General features: G+C 43.1%; 1 protein-coding gene across 5 annotated transcripts; it reads left to right on the top strand.

The window, feature by feature from the left end:
• The first annotated feature begins 295 nt into the window (after positions 1-295).
• On the top strand, positions 296-19,182 carry ilf3b (interleukin enhancer binding factor 3b). 5 transcript variants are annotated; one of them, XM_084071105.1, is made up of 18 exons: positions 296-369; positions 2,106-2,202; positions 3,320-3,549; positions 4,000-4,174; positions 4,920-5,067; positions 6,934-7,025; positions 8,295-8,390; positions 8,545-8,656; positions 9,208-9,338; positions 9,530-9,641; positions 10,387-10,500; positions 12,340-12,545; positions 13,343-13,522; positions 13,728-14,009; positions 14,582-14,714; positions 14,838-14,885; positions 16,850-17,296; positions 18,275-19,182. In XM_084071105.1, exons 2-18 carry the CDS (start codon positions 2,200-2,202, stop codon positions 18,409-18,411), a joined length of 2,646 nt encoding a protein of 881 aa, XP_083927231.1. In that variant the 5' UTR covers positions 296-369; positions 2,106-2,199; the 3' UTR covers positions 18,412-19,182. The 5 variants fall into 5 exon arrangements, with proteins under 5 accessions (XP_083927231.1, XP_083927232.1, XP_083927233.1 ...); XM_084071106.1 differs by having other exon boundaries at positions 13,740-14,009; XM_084071107.1 differs by having other exon boundaries at positions 13,743-14,009.
• Positions 19,183-20,501: the final 1,319 nt, after the last annotated feature.

The raw sequence follows: 20,501 nt of genomic DNA on the forward strand, positions 1-20,501 counted from the left end.
TCCGGTAAGTTCCACACACAATACTTACATACCTGTAGACATCAGCCATAGACATCAGCATTACATACATATATTAGCTTGCACACACTAAATGCCGTTTCCGTGTCCGCTCTAGACCGGATTAGGGTCTAAGCATAGAGTTATAACATATCGGGGTCTAAGCCACACCCATCCATCTACCTCCTCTCTAACCTATGATTGGACACGTTTGATGTCATTCACCATCGCCAGCCAATGACTGCCAAGCATTTGCAGATCGTGGGCGTTTCTTTTCGTCGTCTACAGCGGACAGGACGCAGGCGGCATCAAATGAGCAAAACGTGCGGCGGCAGGCAGACAAGCAGACATCCATTTAGCAAGACGCTGACGGTACGTGCTAACAGCTATTTAATAATATTGTGCATTATTATCAAACAGAAAGGGGCGTTTGTACCCAGTGAGTGGCCGAGGAGAACGGTAAAATAATAGTATTTGTATTAAAGGGCCGTCTCAATGTGTCGGCATATCGGTCCAGCAACCAGTCTTTGTTCATTGAACCACAGCCTAGCTAATGCTAACGCTAATGCTAGTTAATGGAGAGAAGATGATGGCTGCTTTCCTCCCACCTCGGCCATTCATTGTGAAACTCGCTGTTTTAATTCGCGTTTTCGCGCGTGTGTGTGTTTGTCACATATTGGGGTTTGTTTCTCCAAGGCCCGTGTTTGGTAAACAGACATTTGACCGGGTGGTGGGTTCGTAAGACGGCTATGAGGCTAAAGTTAGCACGGAGAGGGTAATTTGGGGGGTGGGGACTAAAAAAGCCCCAGCAGCAGCAGCCACACATAGCGGGTTAGAATTAAAATGGCGTCTCGTCTGGACCGATTCTCCTCTCCTCCTGGCGAGGTTGCTGTGTGGTTATCAGTGGCCTGTCTTACGTTCAACTCGTCCATTTTGCGTTCCATTTGATGCACTCGCACGGTTAACAGATGGATGAATTAACACGTGAGGATTGAGTTGTGTAAGACAAAAGGAGAGGTTGGGTAATCAGTGGCCTCAGCCGGTCTTCATCTCTAGTACATTTAAATTTGAGAGTAACAAATGGAACATGGGTCCATTTGCTTCCCTTTGTCCACTGGATGAATTAACCTGCATGTTTAAGACAAAGATGTTAGAATGCATGATTCAACAGGTTCTACCTGAGACAGATAACTGCTTAGATTGATCAATTCAGCTCTTAATTCTAAGACACACTAACTTGATGCGTTTCTTTTTGTTTGTTTTCGTGTCATTAATTCCCTGGCCTTGTTTACAGACGTATTGCTAACTCACCACTGAGGGTAAAACAGAACAGACAATTAAAAATCAGTCATTCGTGAATGTGATTTAACTTTTTTCATAACTATTTCTTACGTTCAGTTTGGGGTTGTATAACAGCTGCTTATTATTGTTTTCTGAGGTAAAACGTTTGTGTTATGAATGTGACTGATGCCCTGCACCTCCCAGGATTATTTAGGCCGTGTGCCTGGCAACTGATTAATCACAAATTCACAATCAATCACATTTCTGCCAGTGAAGGCATGCAGTGAGGCATGTGCTGCTGTGCCCCGGGTCTGCCAGCCACTTAAACTGAAGCAGAAAACGCATCTGTTAAGTAGTTCATTTGGTTACAGTATTAGTATCATAATGGTTATCATAAATCTCTTGCTGCGGAGGCTACATATCTCATACGAACATATATTTGGGTTGGCCGTAACTGAGCCTGAGTGGGTAGAGAATGCCACCTGGGAATTGGAAGGCAGCAGGTTTGAAATCTTTCAACGACAACTGTTATTTTTTATGAATTTATAATCTCTACACTAAATGTCTTCTTTCAAAATAAGCTCACACAGCGTGTTGTGAGCATGTAGGTTTGCCATTGTCGGTCAACGTTTGCCCCAGAATATGCATGCTAGGGTTCATGTGGTCATCATAGCCATCTAAGCAGCCCCTCCTACGGGGGCCAGAAAATACACCCTTCCTTTACATCTCTAGCATTCCTGTTGAACCACATAGGTCAGGCTCTTCAGAAAACTGAAAAATATCATTTTAAATTGCTTAATTTCTTTATGTTGTCTTTTCTCCAAAAGGGGCCAAAGTTGTTGTCCTCTGCTGCTGTGAAGACCTTAAACACTGCCATTCACTGACTGGACTGAAGAGGAGCCAACTCTCTGCTGACCAACTATGGTAATTCTTATGGCCAGACATCTAACCCATGGATAATTGCCAATACAGCAATCATGCAATTTGTAACGACGTGAAATCCCCTAATGTGGGCATGTCAATAAGCGAACATTTTGAAAACCATCAAAACTTTTTGAAAGTTGAATGTTCTCAAATAGAAACATTAATCAAATCAATTAAAACGGTGGTTTTCAACAGGCGGTCTGGGACCCCTAGGGTGTCCTCAGAGTTACTACAGGGGGGCTGGCAAATCTTTGTGATAGGAACTTTTTTTTTAACATTAACCACTTGAACCCTAGCTAGCATCCCTATTATGAGAAGAACTTAAGCCAAAAATAGCAGATCTACAAGCTTGTAGATTGACTATTTTTGGCAAAGAGGTTTGGTGTAGAGGAAAAAAAGAGCATCTTGTGCCAGTGTGTTGTCACTCCTCGGTACAAGCTGCCCTCGGCTGTAGAAACACATGTCACTGCTTCCACTTCAGTGCCCTGCTGACTGTAAATAGGTTTCGGCAACATGCACGCATGACTTATGTAAGCACCATTGGTGGCAACCTGTTTAGTCAATGTTTTTGTTAATCCTAACCAACTATGTGATATAAATATACTAGCAACACGGATATATGACTTAGTTGTGACCAAGGCACAGACCTTAATTTTCTTTTTTGAAAATAAAGCTAATGGAATGAATTAAATGTAAATTCACTCAGTCTGAGAAGAGAACCCCCCCTCTGAATGTAAAATACATTCATTCACACTTATATTCATGGACTAGATTTAAATCCCAGGGCACATCATGTGAAGAAAGGTGTTGCATTCCTTCTTTTGTATTCCCCTGGGCACTCTTCTGTCTGTCTGAGGGGGCACTACCAACCCCCTCTGATAGCTGGATAATCTTTTTCCAGTAGAAGACCGACAGGAAACAAGGAGTGATTCCCCTAATAAAACTTACCGTAACTTAAAACCTTGGAACAGATTTGTTAACCCCTTGCTGAGCTCTAACCTACCTACCTCTTACCTATCTATAACCTGTTCGGTTTCTCTGGACTCTCTGGAGTCAGTTTACAATGTGTGTTTAATAATTTTCGGTACTGAAGAGCTGTCGTCTTTTCTGTTCACAGCCTCCTCCAATGCGGCACCGCGCCATGCGCATCTTCATGAATGACGATCGTCACGTCATGGCCAAACACTCGGCCATCTACCCCACACAGGAGGAGCTGGAGAGTGTCCAGAACATGGTGTCTCACACAGAGCGTGCCCTCAAGGCCGTGTCCGACTGGTTGGATGAACAAGAGAAGGGTACCGTTACCATTAAGACAGAACCGGACGCCCCAGAGACTGAGAAAGAGAGGTGAAAGAACACGGAATGTCAGTAGACATAACCGTCACTTGAATCCTGATTCATAGTTTCGGTGTCACAGAAATAGCCCATCTACAAGCTTATTGATCGGCTATTTTTGGTGCGCAACATGACATAGGAGAGAGGGCACATAATGGGACGGTCGGTCTGTCTATACAACGCCTGCCAGTCCTCCAGCATTCATGTTGGCTGATTATATTAGTAACATTGTTGTACGTTTGTAAATGTGTGCAGTAATCTCCTGCTTTATAAGTGCTACATTTTCCAGAATCAATGAAATGATGTGCGATTCCTGGCATTCAGGCCCTGATGGCATTCAATTAGATTATAATCCTATATGTTGCCCGGCTCTACTCGCAGTGGATTTGTTTTGTTTTTGTTCACAAAATGTGTTCTAACTAATGTTAAATTCTCTCCCTCCCCTCTGGTGTCTTCTCTCAGTGACCCAAAGGAGCTGTTAACCCGCTCTCTGCGTGGGGTGATGAGGGTGGGCCTGGTGGCCAAGGGCCTCCTGTTGAAGGGAGATTTAGATCTGGAGCTGGTGTTGCTCTGTAAGGACAAGCCCACCATCACCCTGCTGAAGAAAGTGTCAGAAAACCTGGCTGTGCAACTCCAGGTGAGAGGAGTGTTGCATAACGGCGATCCTTGTTTATTTATTTCAAGGGCACCCAGTGTGATATGCATTAGGCCAGAGACACCCATTTGATACAATTTCTGTCCCAGTCTACACTGTAAAATCCTCTGTTAATGTGTTAGTTCAGTTGCAGCAGAGTAAGCTGCTCTAGTTCGAAAACAAGGTAAATAGTCATCGATTGAGAACCAAGTAGTGCACTAGAAGTAACTTGGATACCAGGAAAACAATGAGCGGTATAGGCGTTTTAATTGCCTTGTAGGCGAGCATCAGCGTTGTGTAGCGGGTGTGGGTAGCAACCCGATGTTATTGAAGGGAGTTAAATGTGGGGGTGACTAGGGTGAAAACCTTTTGGCTGATTGTTGACCAGGAGGAGTGCTCCAGCATTCTGGATCATTGGGGGCTTAAGTGAGCATGCCCGGAGGCCAATAAGGAGGGAGTTTCAGTAGTCGAGCTTAGAGATGACTGAGGCCAACCGGCCTCGGGTCACTACTGTAACTGAAACATTTGGCACTGGTCCAGTGGTTTGCGAGATTAGCTAAAGACAGACCGACCAGCCCTCATAGATGGCTAGACTCCTGCTGAGCCATGCCGTTAAATGTACAATGGAAAACCAAAAAACTCAAGATGGGCAGGTTCTATGCAATGGAAAAACACCATTAGTCCCCTAACTGGTCCGCACAACACAAATCACACAACAAGCCTCCATTCTCTCCTTCCTCTGTTACAGGTGATCTCGGAGGACACATACGTGGTGACCCAGCACATCCTCGAAGCCACGATTGTCATCAAGACCACGAAGGAGCCTCCGCTCACCCTCACTATTCACATGACGTCGCCGCTAGTCCGCGAGGACGTGGAGAAGGCGGCCGCAGGAGGTAAGATGCCACGCAAGGGCTCCACGTCTTCCCCAGCGGAGCCCATGCTGAGCAGAGAGGCCAAGCAGGCAGCCTAGACAGATATTGTTTATTGGGCCGTCAATGGAGCTAGGGGATACGAGCCAGCTGTCACATAATGAACCAGTGCTATGTTTATAGCCCTCTAGACATTTCTCATAGTTCCATGTAATGTGATTGTACATTTTTGATGGCCCAATATACAGTATAGGACAGTTAGTATTAACTGACCGCCATGACCGTCAGACATGGCTTTCTCTCCCCCTTTTTATGGTCAAAGAACCGACTATATGAAGGCTTACTGAGAATTTAACACACAAAAAAACCAGAGACCACTTTGTTTGCATGTGTTTTTTTTATATTGATGATGAACGGTTTGCATTGCAGCAAAAATGACTAGCAAAAACAAAAGGAGTGATGAGAACGTCTTTGGTCGCTAGACCCAACGATGGGCTGCACAGTGTCTCTGGCATTCCTCAGTAGGGAAGGGGCGTGAGGTTAGAGATGGGGCTCAGGGACCCCTTTGACTCTGCATGGCTGAATGTCATGTTCGCCCAGTCACAGTCAAATACCTACCCTAATAGTTCACTGGGCTAGAGGAGCTTAAGGTACTGTAAACACTTGAAACCGGCTGCTCTTTTGGAGATGGCTACTGAAAAACACATTCGGTGCTTGAGATAATGGTCGCTTTACTTCTGGTTGCATTTGGTTGCATTTTCCTGATGCCTGAAACAAGAAGATGGGGTTAAGCACTTTCATCCTCGCGTCCCTATTTTTGGCATGTTATCATAGTTGAAAATCTTCAAAAACAGCTAAAATAGCAGACGTAAGCTTGTACATTGGCTATTTTCGTGATTCATCACATGACAAGATATAATGGTGCTTAAGTGGTTAACCATTTAAATCTTATATACTTTGTTGACCGGTGTCCTCCAGGGGTCTATCCATGGCCCACTTTCCCTCTACACAAAATCTTTTCTCCGAAAATAGCCGATCTACATGCTCACAACGCATCGCAGTGTGACGCGTTGAGCTTGTGGCTCTGCTATTTTCACAGATTGTTCACCTATTATGACATGCTCAGAATAAGGATGCTAGGGTTCATGTGGTTAATCAGTTGGCCAGGTGTCAACCCCTTGAATTCATCTGTAACCCCATGCCAGCAGCCATGCCCCCAGCTTTTGGGTTTTCTATTAAAGCCATCAGTTTTGCTGCAGTGTGGACCTGTTTGAATATCCGATTTTTTTGTGCATCTGATAACTGCTGCCTGTGGTTCCAATTCTGATTCTCTCTGTCAAGCCTTCTAGTTTGTCAATTTTTAGGGACGCTGGACCTTTGACCAACTGGACGCTCTCTGTCTCGGAAGGGGCTAAGTGCAGTGTACCCAGTACAGGGGTGATGAGGAGGGGTTCTGCCTCCCGTTTATAAAAAGAAAAAAGAAAAATGCACCTCAGGACTTTAACCACTGAAACTGAGGTTCACATTTATTGAGTTAACATTGAACTGATATGGAGATGCAACCTCCCTTTATGACAGTTTGTTTATCGCCCCCATACATACATTGTTATCTTCCAGGTACCACACACAAACCCACACATCACATAGTGTAGCTTGTTACTCCCAAGTGGTCTTTTTTAAGTTGTGGGACCATACTAAAAAAAGCCATATTAACGGTGTGGGGGGAGGTTGCAAGATGTTTGGTTGGTTCTCCGGCGGTAGGGGTCCCCCTCCTCTTCCCCCTATTCCAGCCTGTGGTTTGGGAAGGCTGCCTGTGTTCCCCCCTGGCCGGTCTGACAGAACCCCCCTTGGTCAAACTGTACCTTGTCTTCTTATTCCACCCGCCAATAGAAACGCTTTCAGTCAACGATCCTCCGGATGTTCTGGACAGGCAGAAATGCCTAACTGCCTTGGCGTCTCTCCGCCACGCCAAGTGGTTCCAGGTTTGCATCTTGTCTTTATTTGTCTCTAAGAAAACAAACAAAACACAAAAAAAGTAGTTTTGAGTTGGTTTTTTGAACTTCTTTTTTTTCCATGTATGCTGTTTTTGTCTTTTATTTGGCCGTTATGTTTTTTTCCTTTTTTCTTCTTTTTCTCTAAGTGTAACACTTAATGATACATACGAGTGTTTCTGAGGAAACCTTTGTCATTAAATTTTAGTTGCTTTGCTGACTTAACCAGGTTCTATTGCAGTGCCAATAGTCCATTGCTGCCCTTTTAGTCCCCAAGCTTCAACAATCTCCCAGGCAATCATTTACATTAACCACTGCTGAATTGAATTTAACAAAGCATACAAGTTGCTTGAGTGATCTATATATCCAGGTGCAATATTTCTATGATATGGTGTGAGTTACAGTCTTGTTATATTATTTTGTATTGGATACAAGCTACTTGTAGAGCACCTGCATTACCATCAAAGATGATGATTCTTAGTTGTTTTCTTTTTGCTAGCAACGTCTGTGGATAACTAGTCACACTACTGTGTCATCTTTGGCTTTTTCACTTTTATGCTAGATTTATTCTGTCGCACGACGCGACGCGCACCAAAAATAGCTGCTTGTAGATCAGCTATTTTTGGCTCACAGCACGTCCTATGACGAGTATAAATCGGGCGTTACCGATAAGCTGTCCCATCACCTGCCGCTTGTTCTTGTAGAGTTTGTGGCCTCGATTACTCCCCATGCTCTGTGGCTGTGTCTCGGTTTTCTGTGTGCCGCAATAAAAGGAATATTGCACCTCGTTTCCTATATTTGGGAGTCGCACGTATTTTCCTACTGGTTTTCTCCAAAAGAAATTACCCACCAAAGTATCGCTGACATCACTTGTAGCAGTAGTGACTAGGTTTTGTTCATAATATGCTATACAGCCTCATTCCTCAACTAAATTCATTAGCACAGTTTCCCCACACATAACAAATCCGCCATGCCCACAATAACTGTTAGTTTCATCAATCCAGCTCTCTACTTTAACAGCCGCAAATGTCAATATTCGTACAGACCTTCTAATGTCTGCCATTACAGAGTCCCCGTTGATTTCAGCCATAATGACAAAGTTAAATCCTTGTAGTCTGTGTGGCTTTGTTTTTTTCTTTTGTCAGTTTGATTGTGTATTGTTATGCTCGTCTGCTTTTCCTTCCTGATGGTGTCCTCTTAAGACTAAGGCCCCTCTGTCCTCCTCCCTCCCTCCCCCCCAATCCCTGCTTGTGTCCACAGGCCAGGGCCAACGGGCTGCGCTCCTGTGTCATCGTCATCCGCATCTTGAGGGACCTGTGCGCCCGTGTCCCCACATGGGCTCCTCTCCGCGGCTGGGTGAGTCACACCTTAGGCATCCTCCGGTCCCCCGCGGGTGACAGTCAATTCTTGCCTACGGGTTTTGTGGGAGAAACAGGCCAGGGTGGCGTGTCGTTGGCATCGGCAGTCTGTTCCACAGCATCATAAGAACTTTCTCTCCCTACCTTTACAGCCGCTGGAGTTACTGTGTGAAAAAGCTATCGGCACAGGGAACCGGCCAATGGGTGCAGGAGAAGCCCTGCGGAGGGTTCTAGAATGTCTAGCTTCTGGGATCCTCATGGCAGGTAGGCAGCTCAGTTAATCAAACTAATACATTTAATCGATTATAAAAAAAGTATACTCAAATACTTGATCATTTATTAAAATAAATGGATTAGTAATCTACCGGTATCCCTATTTTGGGCATGTCATTATAGACTAAACGTTTAAAAAATGTCATAAATGGTGAAAATAGGCTATCTATAAGCTCACAGCGCGTCTTGATGCAACATGTTGCTAGCTTGTAGATTGGCTATTTGTACTATTTTTGCACCCCACTGTTGTGCGAGGGAGTATAAAATAACACTCAAGTGGTTGATTAATTTATTAAACCATTATTTGACATTTTTGACGACATTGAAAATCTGCAAGTATGCAACCATTTTGTCCCGACTCTACAAAATCAGGATTGGTATCGGACCCAAAAATCTGGCAGTGGTCGGGCCCTAGTTTTTTTTTCTTTTGAGCACACAAAAATAAATGAGGCGGATTAATGTGGAGAGAGCACCAAATAATATTTCAAAGCACATGACTGCATATAGTAGCACATAGTAACACATTTATTGGCGCCCTAAAGAAGGCAGCCTACAAATGACTCCTTTACCTCCAGATGGTTCTGGAATCTGTGATCCGTGTGAGAAGGACCTGACAGACGCCATCGGTCATTTGGATCGCCAGCAAAGAGAAGACATTACGCAGAGCGCACAGGTGAGCCGCGGTCTGCCTGAAGACTGCTTTATATTTAGTTGTGTTCCAGTGTCACGCACTGAAAATAGCTATTTCCGGTGTGCAACATGATGCGTTACCAAGTATAAATCAGGCATGAGGTGTGTGCCTACTTGTCCTTCCACACTGCAGTGCATGTGAAATTGATTGTGTCTTGTCTCTTGTGTCCTCAGCATGCCTTACGGCTGTCTGCATTCGGACAGCTTCACAAAGTGCTGGGAATGGACCCACTCCCCTCCAAGATGCCCAGGAGGCCCCGGAGTGAGACCATTATTGATTACACAGGTATGCTGTCCCATTTTGTGTTAGTATATGTAGCATGGATCTTAAAATAAAAGCATACATTAGAGGGAAACAGACGATCCGGCACTCAAAGGTAAAACGGAGCAAACAGCCTTTATTAAAAGGCAACTGCCAACAAGTTTCGACCTCGAAAAATGGGTCCAAATGACCATCCCTAGTATAGTTAAATTCAATACTCCAATTTCTGCCTCCTCTGTCCTCCGACATGGCAGTATTGTGACCATCTTGTGTGCTGGAGCTCTACACATATGGTGTAGTAGAGCGCGAACGGGGGAGAGAGACTGTGTCACAACTCAAAGATAGAACCATTCATTTTATTTTGACTCTGCCTACCATCTAACTTCTCTCAGCCTTGACAGAAAGATAAGCTTATTGGCTTGTGTCACTTGTTTTGTTTCGTCTTCTTTTTTTGTTTTACTTTTTCTTCTTTTTTATAACCTTTTGTTTCATTTTGACAACTTCATTTTGGCTCTTCTGTTTTCATACTGTTTACTGAGCACCGTGTAGAGTCTACATCAATAAAAGAAACAAGGTCTACACTGTAGACCTTGTTTCTTTTATTGATGATTGATTCTTGCATTTTTACTTCTCACTTTTAGAAAAGTGCTCTATAAATACATCTATTATGTGATGGTGTGGTTTTATTGTCATTGCATGAACTACGGACAGACCCTGCTCTGTAAAACTTTTTCAAAAATCTCATGCGTCTGGTCGCTTGTGTTTTCAGTGCAAATCCCACCCAGCACAACCTACGCTCCACCAATGAAGAGACCGATTGAGGAAGAGGATGGAATGGATGACAAGAGTCCAAACAAGAAGAAGAAAAAGCTGCAGAAGAAGTGTAAGTGCTTGCTAGTAATTAGGTGAAATTGTTTGCTTGCTTCACATCCCAGGTAGTCTAGATCAGACCGGTTCTCAACTTTTTTCATTTTGAAGGACTGACTGTAAGGGTCCATTTAGTTCCTAACTATCGGTTATTTATCTGGGGACCCTGTGGAACGCCCTCAAGGACCCTTGGGTGTCCTCGGATCCCACTTTGACAACCACTGACCTAGACTGGCAGTAGAAAGCCCTCCCTCCTCCAGTGAGGACACTGCAGTGTCGCTCTCCACCTTCTGCCCCAGTCTGAAAACCCACCTCTTCAGTTTTCACTCTAGCCAGGGTTCAATTCAGTCTCCCTCTACGCTCGCTGTGGTATTTCCTATCATTGCCTCTGCACTTGAATCTCATCGACTATCTTTGATACAGTACATAGTAGGTATGTTGCTTACTTGTTATTCTGAAAGTGTAAATGGACCACTAAGGGTTCACTGTTGTTTGAGGATTAGGGCCTACATTCTAAAGTGTAAATATATTTTAATAATCGGCACACAGGCCATAAACACTACATGCTGTAATAATTAGTGCATTGCAAACACCATGATAAATGTACGCACAAATAGCACTGTACTGTATGCTGACCAGTGTAAATAAGTGCTACTTAAAGTGAAGTTGTTTCTGTGTGAATCTGTTTGGTTGTAATGTAGATCTGTATGAATCTGTAGCATGGATTTTAAAACTTCACCCAGCCAGCAGGCAACTGCATAGTTGATAAGGAGACACAAAGAGCCAGACAGCAAGTTATTTGATTTAATCGTACCAGTCCCCACGGTCATGAAATTCCTGGAAATATTTTGAAATTAAAAAAAAAAAAATCCAGTACTGGAAAAGGTTTGGAATTGATCAAACTTCATCAAAGGTCCTGGAATTTATCAAGGGTCCTGGAAAAATATTTGGCTATGCATTGTTTTTGGCTATTGATTATTTTTTAATACAAAACCTTTTCATAAACATGTATAACATTACACGAAATATGTAACATAAGTAGTTTTTCGCCGAACAGGCTGTGTAACACCCCATCCGCACTGCCAGCGACGTGACGCGACGCGAGCGGGAGATGAAATCTCATTCAAATACATGTTTTTGAATGAGACCGTCCTGACCTACCGCAAGCGACAACGAACCGTGCAACGACGTCGTCCACCCCTCCTATTTTCGCTCGCAGGCTCTATTTGAGTGAGGTTTCGCGGCTGTGCCCCACCCCCAAACACTTTTTATTGTTTTTTATTTATTTATTTTGCTACACTGCCTATCTTTGGGCATTGTACATAGGAGTAAGAGACACATTATTGCGCTGAATGATTGTTATATAGGCCTGGAAATTGGGCTAAATATTCTGGAAAAGTTTTGGAAAAGTTTTGGAAATTCATTGCTAAAAATGTGTGGGGACCCTGGACATACTGTAATACACGGTTTCTCAAAGTCAGGTCCGGGAACCACCAAGAGTACAAATGGACACTTTTGGGACTAACTGTGAGAGGGTACAAATGGAACCAAATAGACCCATTATTTAAATTTGGTTCTATTGGCCCTTGAAATGAAAAAGACTGAGAATCACTGCGTTTTTGCCTAAAATGCTATGTAGCAACCAAATTGGGAGGCTTATCATAAAGTCATTGGTGTACAACTTACCATGCATTCTTACCAAGTAGGAACTGGGAAGTATTGACTTAAAATGCCCTACCTCTCACCTCAGAGCGTTCAAGAGGTTTTGAGGATTCCCGCAAGAAACTTGTGACGCACTTTTGCATTGAAAAAAAACTTCAAACTTTAATTTCATCTTCCGTCTCTCCCTCCCCAGCCCCAGAGGAGAAAGCGGAGCCTCCCCAGGCCATGAACGCCCTGATGAGGTTGAACCAGCTGAAGCCAGGCCTCCAGTACAAGCTTGTCTCTCAGACAGGCCCCGTCCACGTCCCGGTCTTCACCATGGCCGTAGAGGTGGACGGCAAGGCCTTCGAGGCCAACGGCCCATCCAAACGCACTGCCAAGCTGCACGTAGCTGTCAAGGTGAGCACCAAGACTTCTTTTAAGGCTGATTTTTACGGCATTATCTACAAATTCACTGATTTTATAGATCGGCTATTAAAAGCAGAGCATTTCCTTACCACATGATTCTAAAAGGAAATTGAAGAAAATCTGTGTTGAAAAGCATTTCAAGCATGGTACTTTATTAAAGTCCACCGGTTCATTAGTTGATAATTTTACATGTGTGATATATTTTTAACAGGAGTTGCCCCTGAGATTGTAATTTACGATATAACCTAGTAAATGTAAAACTAGTTCAGCAACACAGGGGTGGACAGGGGACATTTCTGCCCCTGCAAATGTACTGTATAATTAGATTCCAATCTCTGTCCTACAGCATGACGGTGTTGTGTGGACTTCACATAACATCAATGTTCGAACATAAATCTATACATCTAACCTATGTGGCCAAAATACCAGTAGGTTTAACTGTTTATAAACAAACAGCAGTGATTTACTTACAGACATTGATTTGTTAAGTGAAGACCACAAGACTGATCCAAATTATATTCAAGAGACGATAAAGTTGCCGCACACACAGGTAGCCAAAGTGCCAATATTTTATTCTGGACGTAGAGTAATGAAAACCAACGTTTCGGCAGCTAACTGCCTTCTTCAGAGTAGGAGACCACAAGACGGTCATGAATTTCCCCGTAACACTGCCATGCTGGAGGAGTCAGAACTTTTGAGTATTAGGATCTGGCTTTAGAGTCTGATGTGGTGCTGTGAACTTTCCTCCTCACCCTAACCTGCAAATTGTATGCATGGACACCCTTCAGGTCCTTCAGGACATGGGTCTTCCCACAGGGGTGGAGCTCAAGACTGCTGAGCCTGTCAAAGCGGAGGAGCCAACCGCAGTTACTCCCACTGTCGACATACCAAAGCCTGTTGTCAAACAAGAACCCGACACTGCCACCACAGGCCAAGCCACTACAGAGGGCTCTGATGCTGCTGCAGAGGTACAACACTCATTACATTACATACCATTACAATAAAACAGTCATTGCCTAGCATTACATTGCTTTATTTGTCTAAAATGTGACTGTATGTACAACAGGCTGGGACTGATCGATGAATTTCCCTCAGTAGCTACACGGTCCTTAAAGACCACGTTTGAAAGTAAAAAAGTACATTTCCTGCATATCATGAATAACGTTCATGCAGAGCGCTCGCCAGCAGGGACCAATTCTGACCAAGCACGGCAAGAATCCGGTGATGGAGCTGAACGAGAAGCGCCGCGGCCTCAAGTACGAGCTCATCTCGGAGACGGGCGGCAGCCACGACAAGCGCTTTGTGATGGAGGTGGAGATCGATGGGATGAAGTTCCAGGGGACCGGCTCAAACAAGAAGGTGGCCAAGGCCTACGCTGCCCTGGCCGCTCTGGAGAGGCTGTTCCCAGAGGGTTCTGTGACAGAGGCCTCTAAGAAGAAGAAAGGACCACCCATGGTAGGCCAACAAGCACTCATTTTCCTAATCCTCTCCTGACTGAATCATGCCAATATATGGATGCTTGTTTTTGTGCATTATTCCACATTGTCACGCATATGTGACTTCCCAGCTTTCTGGGGAAATACAAAATTTGGGGGCAATATCAAAACAGCCTGACTAAATCCCCATCATTGGCCAAGGGGTCTCCAAGAAACTGATTAATCTATCATTAAGTGCTTTTAAAAGATGGAGAACTTTTGGCAGCGATGGGGATGAATTTGAATGGCGGGGTGCATGGTAAACGCAAGCAAGGACTGCAATCACAGACTGAAATTTTCCGAATGTGGTACACTTGTGTTGAGGTAATAATTCCAAACATTAATTTTCCGTATTTCCTGTAGATACTTACCAAGTTACTTCATGCTAACAACACAGCAGAGATGTTACATGTTCTTAGTTGAATGCAAGGACCTCTTGGTGGATAGAAATGATGTGTCGCCCCTTGTTACCATTGTAACGTGAGAGTGTAGATCAGTTATTTTTTGCAAATTGAGTGCACATGGTGAAAATGTGGTGTTTCCCTCTTTTAGCATGTCCCAGGCTTTGGCATGATGGGAGGCTCGGTTGGCGGCGACTCAGCCAACCACCGGGGTCGAGGGAGAGGAAGAGGAGGCCGTGGGCGGGGCCGGGGCTTCAATAACGGTGGAGGCTACGGACAAGGAGGTAATAAAAACACAAGGACAACTTTCTTATCACTTGCTCAATAAAATAATAGTGCTCGTGCAGCACTGGAATTTAGTCACACGTTTGTCTAATTAGTACATGAATTCTGTGTGATCCAATCAGGTGGCTTCGGGACCTACGGTTACGGGAACAATGCCAACTCTGGATACAGTAAGCATTTGGTTATTTGAATATTTACTAAAATGTTTGAAAGTACTCTTTCTGTGTTGCAGTAAGAATCTTAATGGCTTGATATACTTTGTTGCACGCCGTTTGTCTCACCAAAAATAACCGATCCACAAACTCAAACCATCGTGCTGAGATAAGTAGTCAGCTTGTCAATTAACTATTTTCGGTGCGCGACACCGGCGTGCAGCTCAGTATAAATTTGGCTTCAGAAGATGTTGGACTACAAGCGCTACATATTGTGGCTTTTATAAAGCATATAGTCTGGACTGCTGAAGACGCAGGATCACAATAGGCAACATTTGGAAACAAATGATGTGTATTGGGTTATTCGCTGTTGAGTGATTTTACATTTCTCTGCTTTAAGCCACAGGAATGTGTTCTTTTGACATGCCCCTCTCTCTTATCAGAGAACCCCTACACGCATACACACACTTTCCCTCCTAGCAGCCCATTCTGAGGACTGACCAGCATGAGCGTGACAGGAGCAGAGAAATCTAAACAACCCAGCAAATAAATTAAAAGGAGGAGAAAAAAAAGCTTGAATAATCTGACCAAAGGAATAATTTATAACTGCCGCCTTTTTTTAATGGCAGACCAAATAAACTAAATCTAATTTAATTTTTTCCCTTCTCTGCCCTGTCTCACTCTTTAGGTGACTTTGTCTCAGACTGCTATGGCTACCACGAGTTTGCGACATAGATTCCCTCCCCCTCCCCAATCTTTTAAAAGACAAAAAGAAAAAAAAATCCAAACAAAGCTTGTAGAGAGGAAAACAAAAAAAAACGGCTCACTAGTCTTCCCAGCAGCATCGGGAACTCTCTCCACCACAAGTTCACACGCTGGGAATCCAGTCGCATCAAGCCCTTCTGCCATGTCTTGCCAAAACCCACATGTCTTGTCCCTACACCTCGGAGAGACGTCATGCCCCAGAGCGCATGTAGCTGTAGTCTCCTTCCATTCTCTCACTGTGGACATTATCGGACAACCCGGATCGGCCAAAACTACAGCCTTGGTTTATAATAGAAATTATCTTAAGTGTTGGACTGGAACAGGGTTTGGTATTTGGGTTTGGTGTCTATGTTTTTTTTTAATCACCTGGACGAGAAGGATGAATTGCCTTTTGGGAGTTGTATAACATACTGCCTATTGGATACTGCTACTTTCTACTGGGCTCTCTTCATACTTACTTAATCTTCTGTGAATGGTTCTTATTTGATTGTGTTGATGCCTTTGTACCAATCACTTCCAATAATTGTTGGATTATCTTGTCTTTTTTTATTTTGTCAGTTTGTTTTCCCCGTTTGAGAATGTCACATTGCAGTTTTTTGTCAACAGCACTGCTAAAAGTCATTGCTACTGAATGCATGATGAATACATGATATTCCTACTTTGGTGAGAGTGTTAAATGCTGGCGAGTCACAGCATCTCCTGACTGTGACAGCATAATGCATAGGTTGACTGAGGCTGTGTTGGCACAGTTTGCACAAAAGACTGGCTGAATCTGAGAACCTCTAGTATGGCTGTGAAGCTGTTTTTATATTTTGTTGCTTTTTTAAAATAAAATAAATGTGATGTCCCCATTCAATATTGTGGAACTATGTAGTCATTTAACCATTTAACACCACCGGGTGAACATTCGGCGAAAATAGCCGATCTACAAGCTCACGGTGTGTCACTATGTGTTGTGAGCTTGTAGATCGGTTATGTATGGTGAGTAGATTTGTTTTAGAGGTGGAAAAGGAGGGTGCCTAGTATAGACTCTGAGAACTCTGGTCAATGAAGTGTGTGTGTGTGTGTATATTTGGTGTTTTTAATGTAAAATTTTGAGTGCGTCTTGTGACTGTATAGATCATTGTGCATACTCATCAGTGCAAGAAGCTGTGTTCATATCTGTGGCTGCGTGGCTTCTCTAAGCCTTCTGCGTATCATTTTCACCCAACTATCAGATTATTACAACAATGGCGGCACGAACGGAGGCGGCGGCGGCTCTACGAACGCCCAGTCAGGCGGCCAGCAGGCCAACTCGGCGCCTGCCACGGCGCAGAGCTCCTACGGTTCATACTACCAGAATGACAGCACCTTCTCCTCCTCCGCCACATCAGCCGTCTCCAAAACCCCAGCCAAGAAAACCCCCATGCTCCAAGGAGGAGGCGGGAAGACCACGTCCTACCCCGGTCCTCCCGGGGTGAGCGGAGGCTCCACAGGGGGCTACCAGGCCGGCGCTACCTCGGGCCAAGGCAACCAGTACAACCAGTACAGCCAGGGCTTCGGGCAGGGCAAGAAGAACTTCAACCAGAATACCAGTCAGGGCGGTGGGGGTTATTCCTACAGCACTGCCTACCCTACCCAGGTGACTGGTGGCACTGGGAGCAGCGTAGACTACAGCTACGACGGTGAGAGAGCTGGCATGAAGCCAGTATTAATCTAGGCTGGATTTTGTTTTAACACAAAATTGTGACAATTTCTTATTTTTAACAATTGTGTGAGCATTTCTTTTTCTTTTACAAAGAATTCTGGCAGAATGTCCTTTTTTTTTTTTTTATGAATCGAATTCTATTTTTTTTATAACCAAACTAAATCTATTTAACCACTTAAGCCCTAATATATACGCCATTGTATAATAGTGTTTAGCAGAAATAATAATTACAAGCTCACAGGGCGTTGTCTGCATGTAGATCAGATATTTTCACTATTTTGTATCATTATTTTAGTGATTATCAGTTTGATTAACTGCTTTTATTTTGGGTGAACACTTGGATTTTAATTACATCGTGTTGTTCCTCTTCTTTTACATCACTGGTTCTCAACGTTTGGTCCGGGGGTCCTTAATGGACCAAATTGACCCTTATTGGTCTGTAACGCTTACAATCATACAGTGGTGTAAAGTCCTGAGATATTTTTACTTGACTGGAGTATTATCACTACTTTTACTTCTACTCACTACATCTCAGAGGCAAATATTGCACTTTTACTCCATTACAATTATTTGAAAACTTAAGTTACTTGTTACTTTGCAATTATTATTATATTATAAAACATACATTAACCACTTAGGCCCTATTTTATACATAGGCTATTTGAAAATAGCCGATCTACAAGCTCACAACGCATTGTGAGCTTGTAGATCTGCTATTTTCAAACATTTAAGTACTAAAATACTTTGTTCTAAATTTTGAATTCTGGACTTTAACTTGTAACAGAGTATTTCTATATTGCAGTATTGATACTTTTACTTAAGTAAAATATTAGTACTTTTTCCACCACTGCAATCATACATGTCAAACTGGGGGTTCCTTGAAATGAAAAAGTCACGTGTCGCATGATAAACAGTTTTATGGAAAATGTGTCTTTACGCTCTCATTTGCCCATAGGTTACAACACCCAGACGAATTACAACACACAGGGAGGCGGCAACAACAACCAGGCCTTTGGCACCAACCAAGCTCCGTACCACAACCCCGTGGGCTACGGCAGAGGAGACCCCAGCATGAACTACCAGTACAGATAGACGGTGTCCAACCCCATCCTGTGTTTGTGCATCCTAGCATCCCGTGATACCACCACCACCATCATCAGCAGCATCAACTGCCCTCCCACATCCCGGTCTCCAACCCTCCCCGAAATAAACAAACTGACCCATGGCTAGTCCACACTCCACGCTTCTCATGTGCTTTTTGGATAGGCTTTGTCACTGTTGTGGGCACAAATTTGGAAATTGGACATTTTCCTTTTCTATTTTTTTTTTTTAGATGTCAGAGCTGAATTGTGACTGAATAATGTGGTCTGTTCCAGTGGTCTGCTCAGTGTTGAGTCTAGTTTAGTGTAAAGAAAAAAACGTTTTTTTAATATATCAAACCAATCACTGTCCTCATCACCACATAAGAAGGGTGATGCTGCAAACCATTGTTTCATATTATAGTTTCTTTACTGAAGGACAGGTGTATAGCTGTGGCTGACTTTCCCCCTCATTCGACTACTGAGGAATGTTGTATTTCTTTATATTAAAAAAAAAAGTACAATAAGCCTGAGAACTAGTTTTGCTCACTGTTTTATTTTCTCTTTTGCTTGTAATTTTGACTTCTTTTGTAATATTTTTCCTTATGTGATGTTGGTTATTTTTAAAAGTCCTTTTGGAGATTACTGGAAAGACATCTGATGTTGTGATGTCGGGTCCACATTTTCTTCTCAATGTAGCTTCTGGGTTGGGTGGGATATTTTCTGTTAAACATTGTATGAGAAAGTGTGTTTGTATCAATTAAAGGATTTTTATTTTAAAGAACGTGGCATTTTATAAGAATTTATAAGAAAAGTATGCATATAATTTATTAAGTCACTCTTTGATGTCACTCCAGTTATACCGTATCACGGTTTTCATTGCCCTTCTTGAAGTCCAATCAACAGGAAATCATTGGTGAGGACTTCTCTGCAAATGTGGTACGATGCCCTTATTCTGTGGAAACGCCTTAAAAAAGTGGTTCTCCAACCATTTAAAGTTACAAACCTGACCTAGTAGGTTCCATTTGGTTCCTTATCAATTTTTAACTGGGGACCCCCTCAAGGACGCCCCAGACCCACATTTTGTGAACCACTGCTTTGAAGGGAGCTTCATTGGATTTCTCCGTCTGCTGTGAGAGATCCAGGCCCTGCAGCTGAAGCATAGATTCAACTTTCTAACTGTCAGAGATGCAAGAAACACAACATCAGCTTAAAAGAAATAGAACCTGAACCTGAGTCTCATGACTTGCATAATATCACATAATATAATATGCTCACATCAACATGACACAGGTTACCCTGTAGTCTAGTCTCATCACTTGCAATAGATAAAGAGTGTGTTCAGTCAGTGGTTCTCAAACCTTTTGACTTCAAAGATTCCCAAATCTATCAATCCGCAAACTCACGATCTGCTAAAAAAAGTGACAAATTGTAATCGTTTTGAAACATTTTAACCACAAATTTTGCATGGAGGTCCATGGCCAAATACATTAATTTGGGGGTCCTTTGAGAACCACTAGCCTACTACACTACACCATATCACAAAAAATACAGAATACTATTAAAATAATCACTAATTGAGCAAATTATACTACATAAAAAAAACTGCCATTAATAATTATTGTCAGTACCTGCATTGACTTTTTTCAGCCAGCAGGTGTCATGGCAACAACGTGAGACCAAAATGCTTGATAGTCACGTGACTTTTGCATTTTGTAAATCAAATGTATTTACGTCATCAACGTGTTTATGTAGTTACATCAATATTTAATAATAATAGCAGCTAATGTCCCTGCCTTGTTGACATAATTATTTTAGCCTGCTTTACAGTCATTATGTTCATTATGGTAGTTAATAGTAATCATATCCTTTGCTTCATTGAGTTAGAGGGAGGGGAAGGGATAGTATTCTACCATTTCTTTATTCATTTTCAGTAATCCGTCCCATTAGCGTCTTTTTGGGATGAGGTCTGAGTTGTGTATTGACGTTGTATGGACGTCGTTTCAACGTCTTTTAGCAACGCAGCAGAGGTCTGACTCGGACGTTGTATCGACGTCGTTTAGCCGTCGTATGGCCGTCGTATCCGGACGTTGTGTGGACGGA

The sequence above is a fragment of the Gymnoscopelus microlampas genome, assembly GCF_963454915.1.
Source record: "Gymnoscopelus microlampas genome assembly, chromosome: 11".
Classification (NCBI taxonomy): domain Eukaryota; kingdom Metazoa; phylum Chordata; class Actinopteri; order Myctophiformes; family Myctophidae; genus Gymnoscopelus; species Gymnoscopelus microlampas.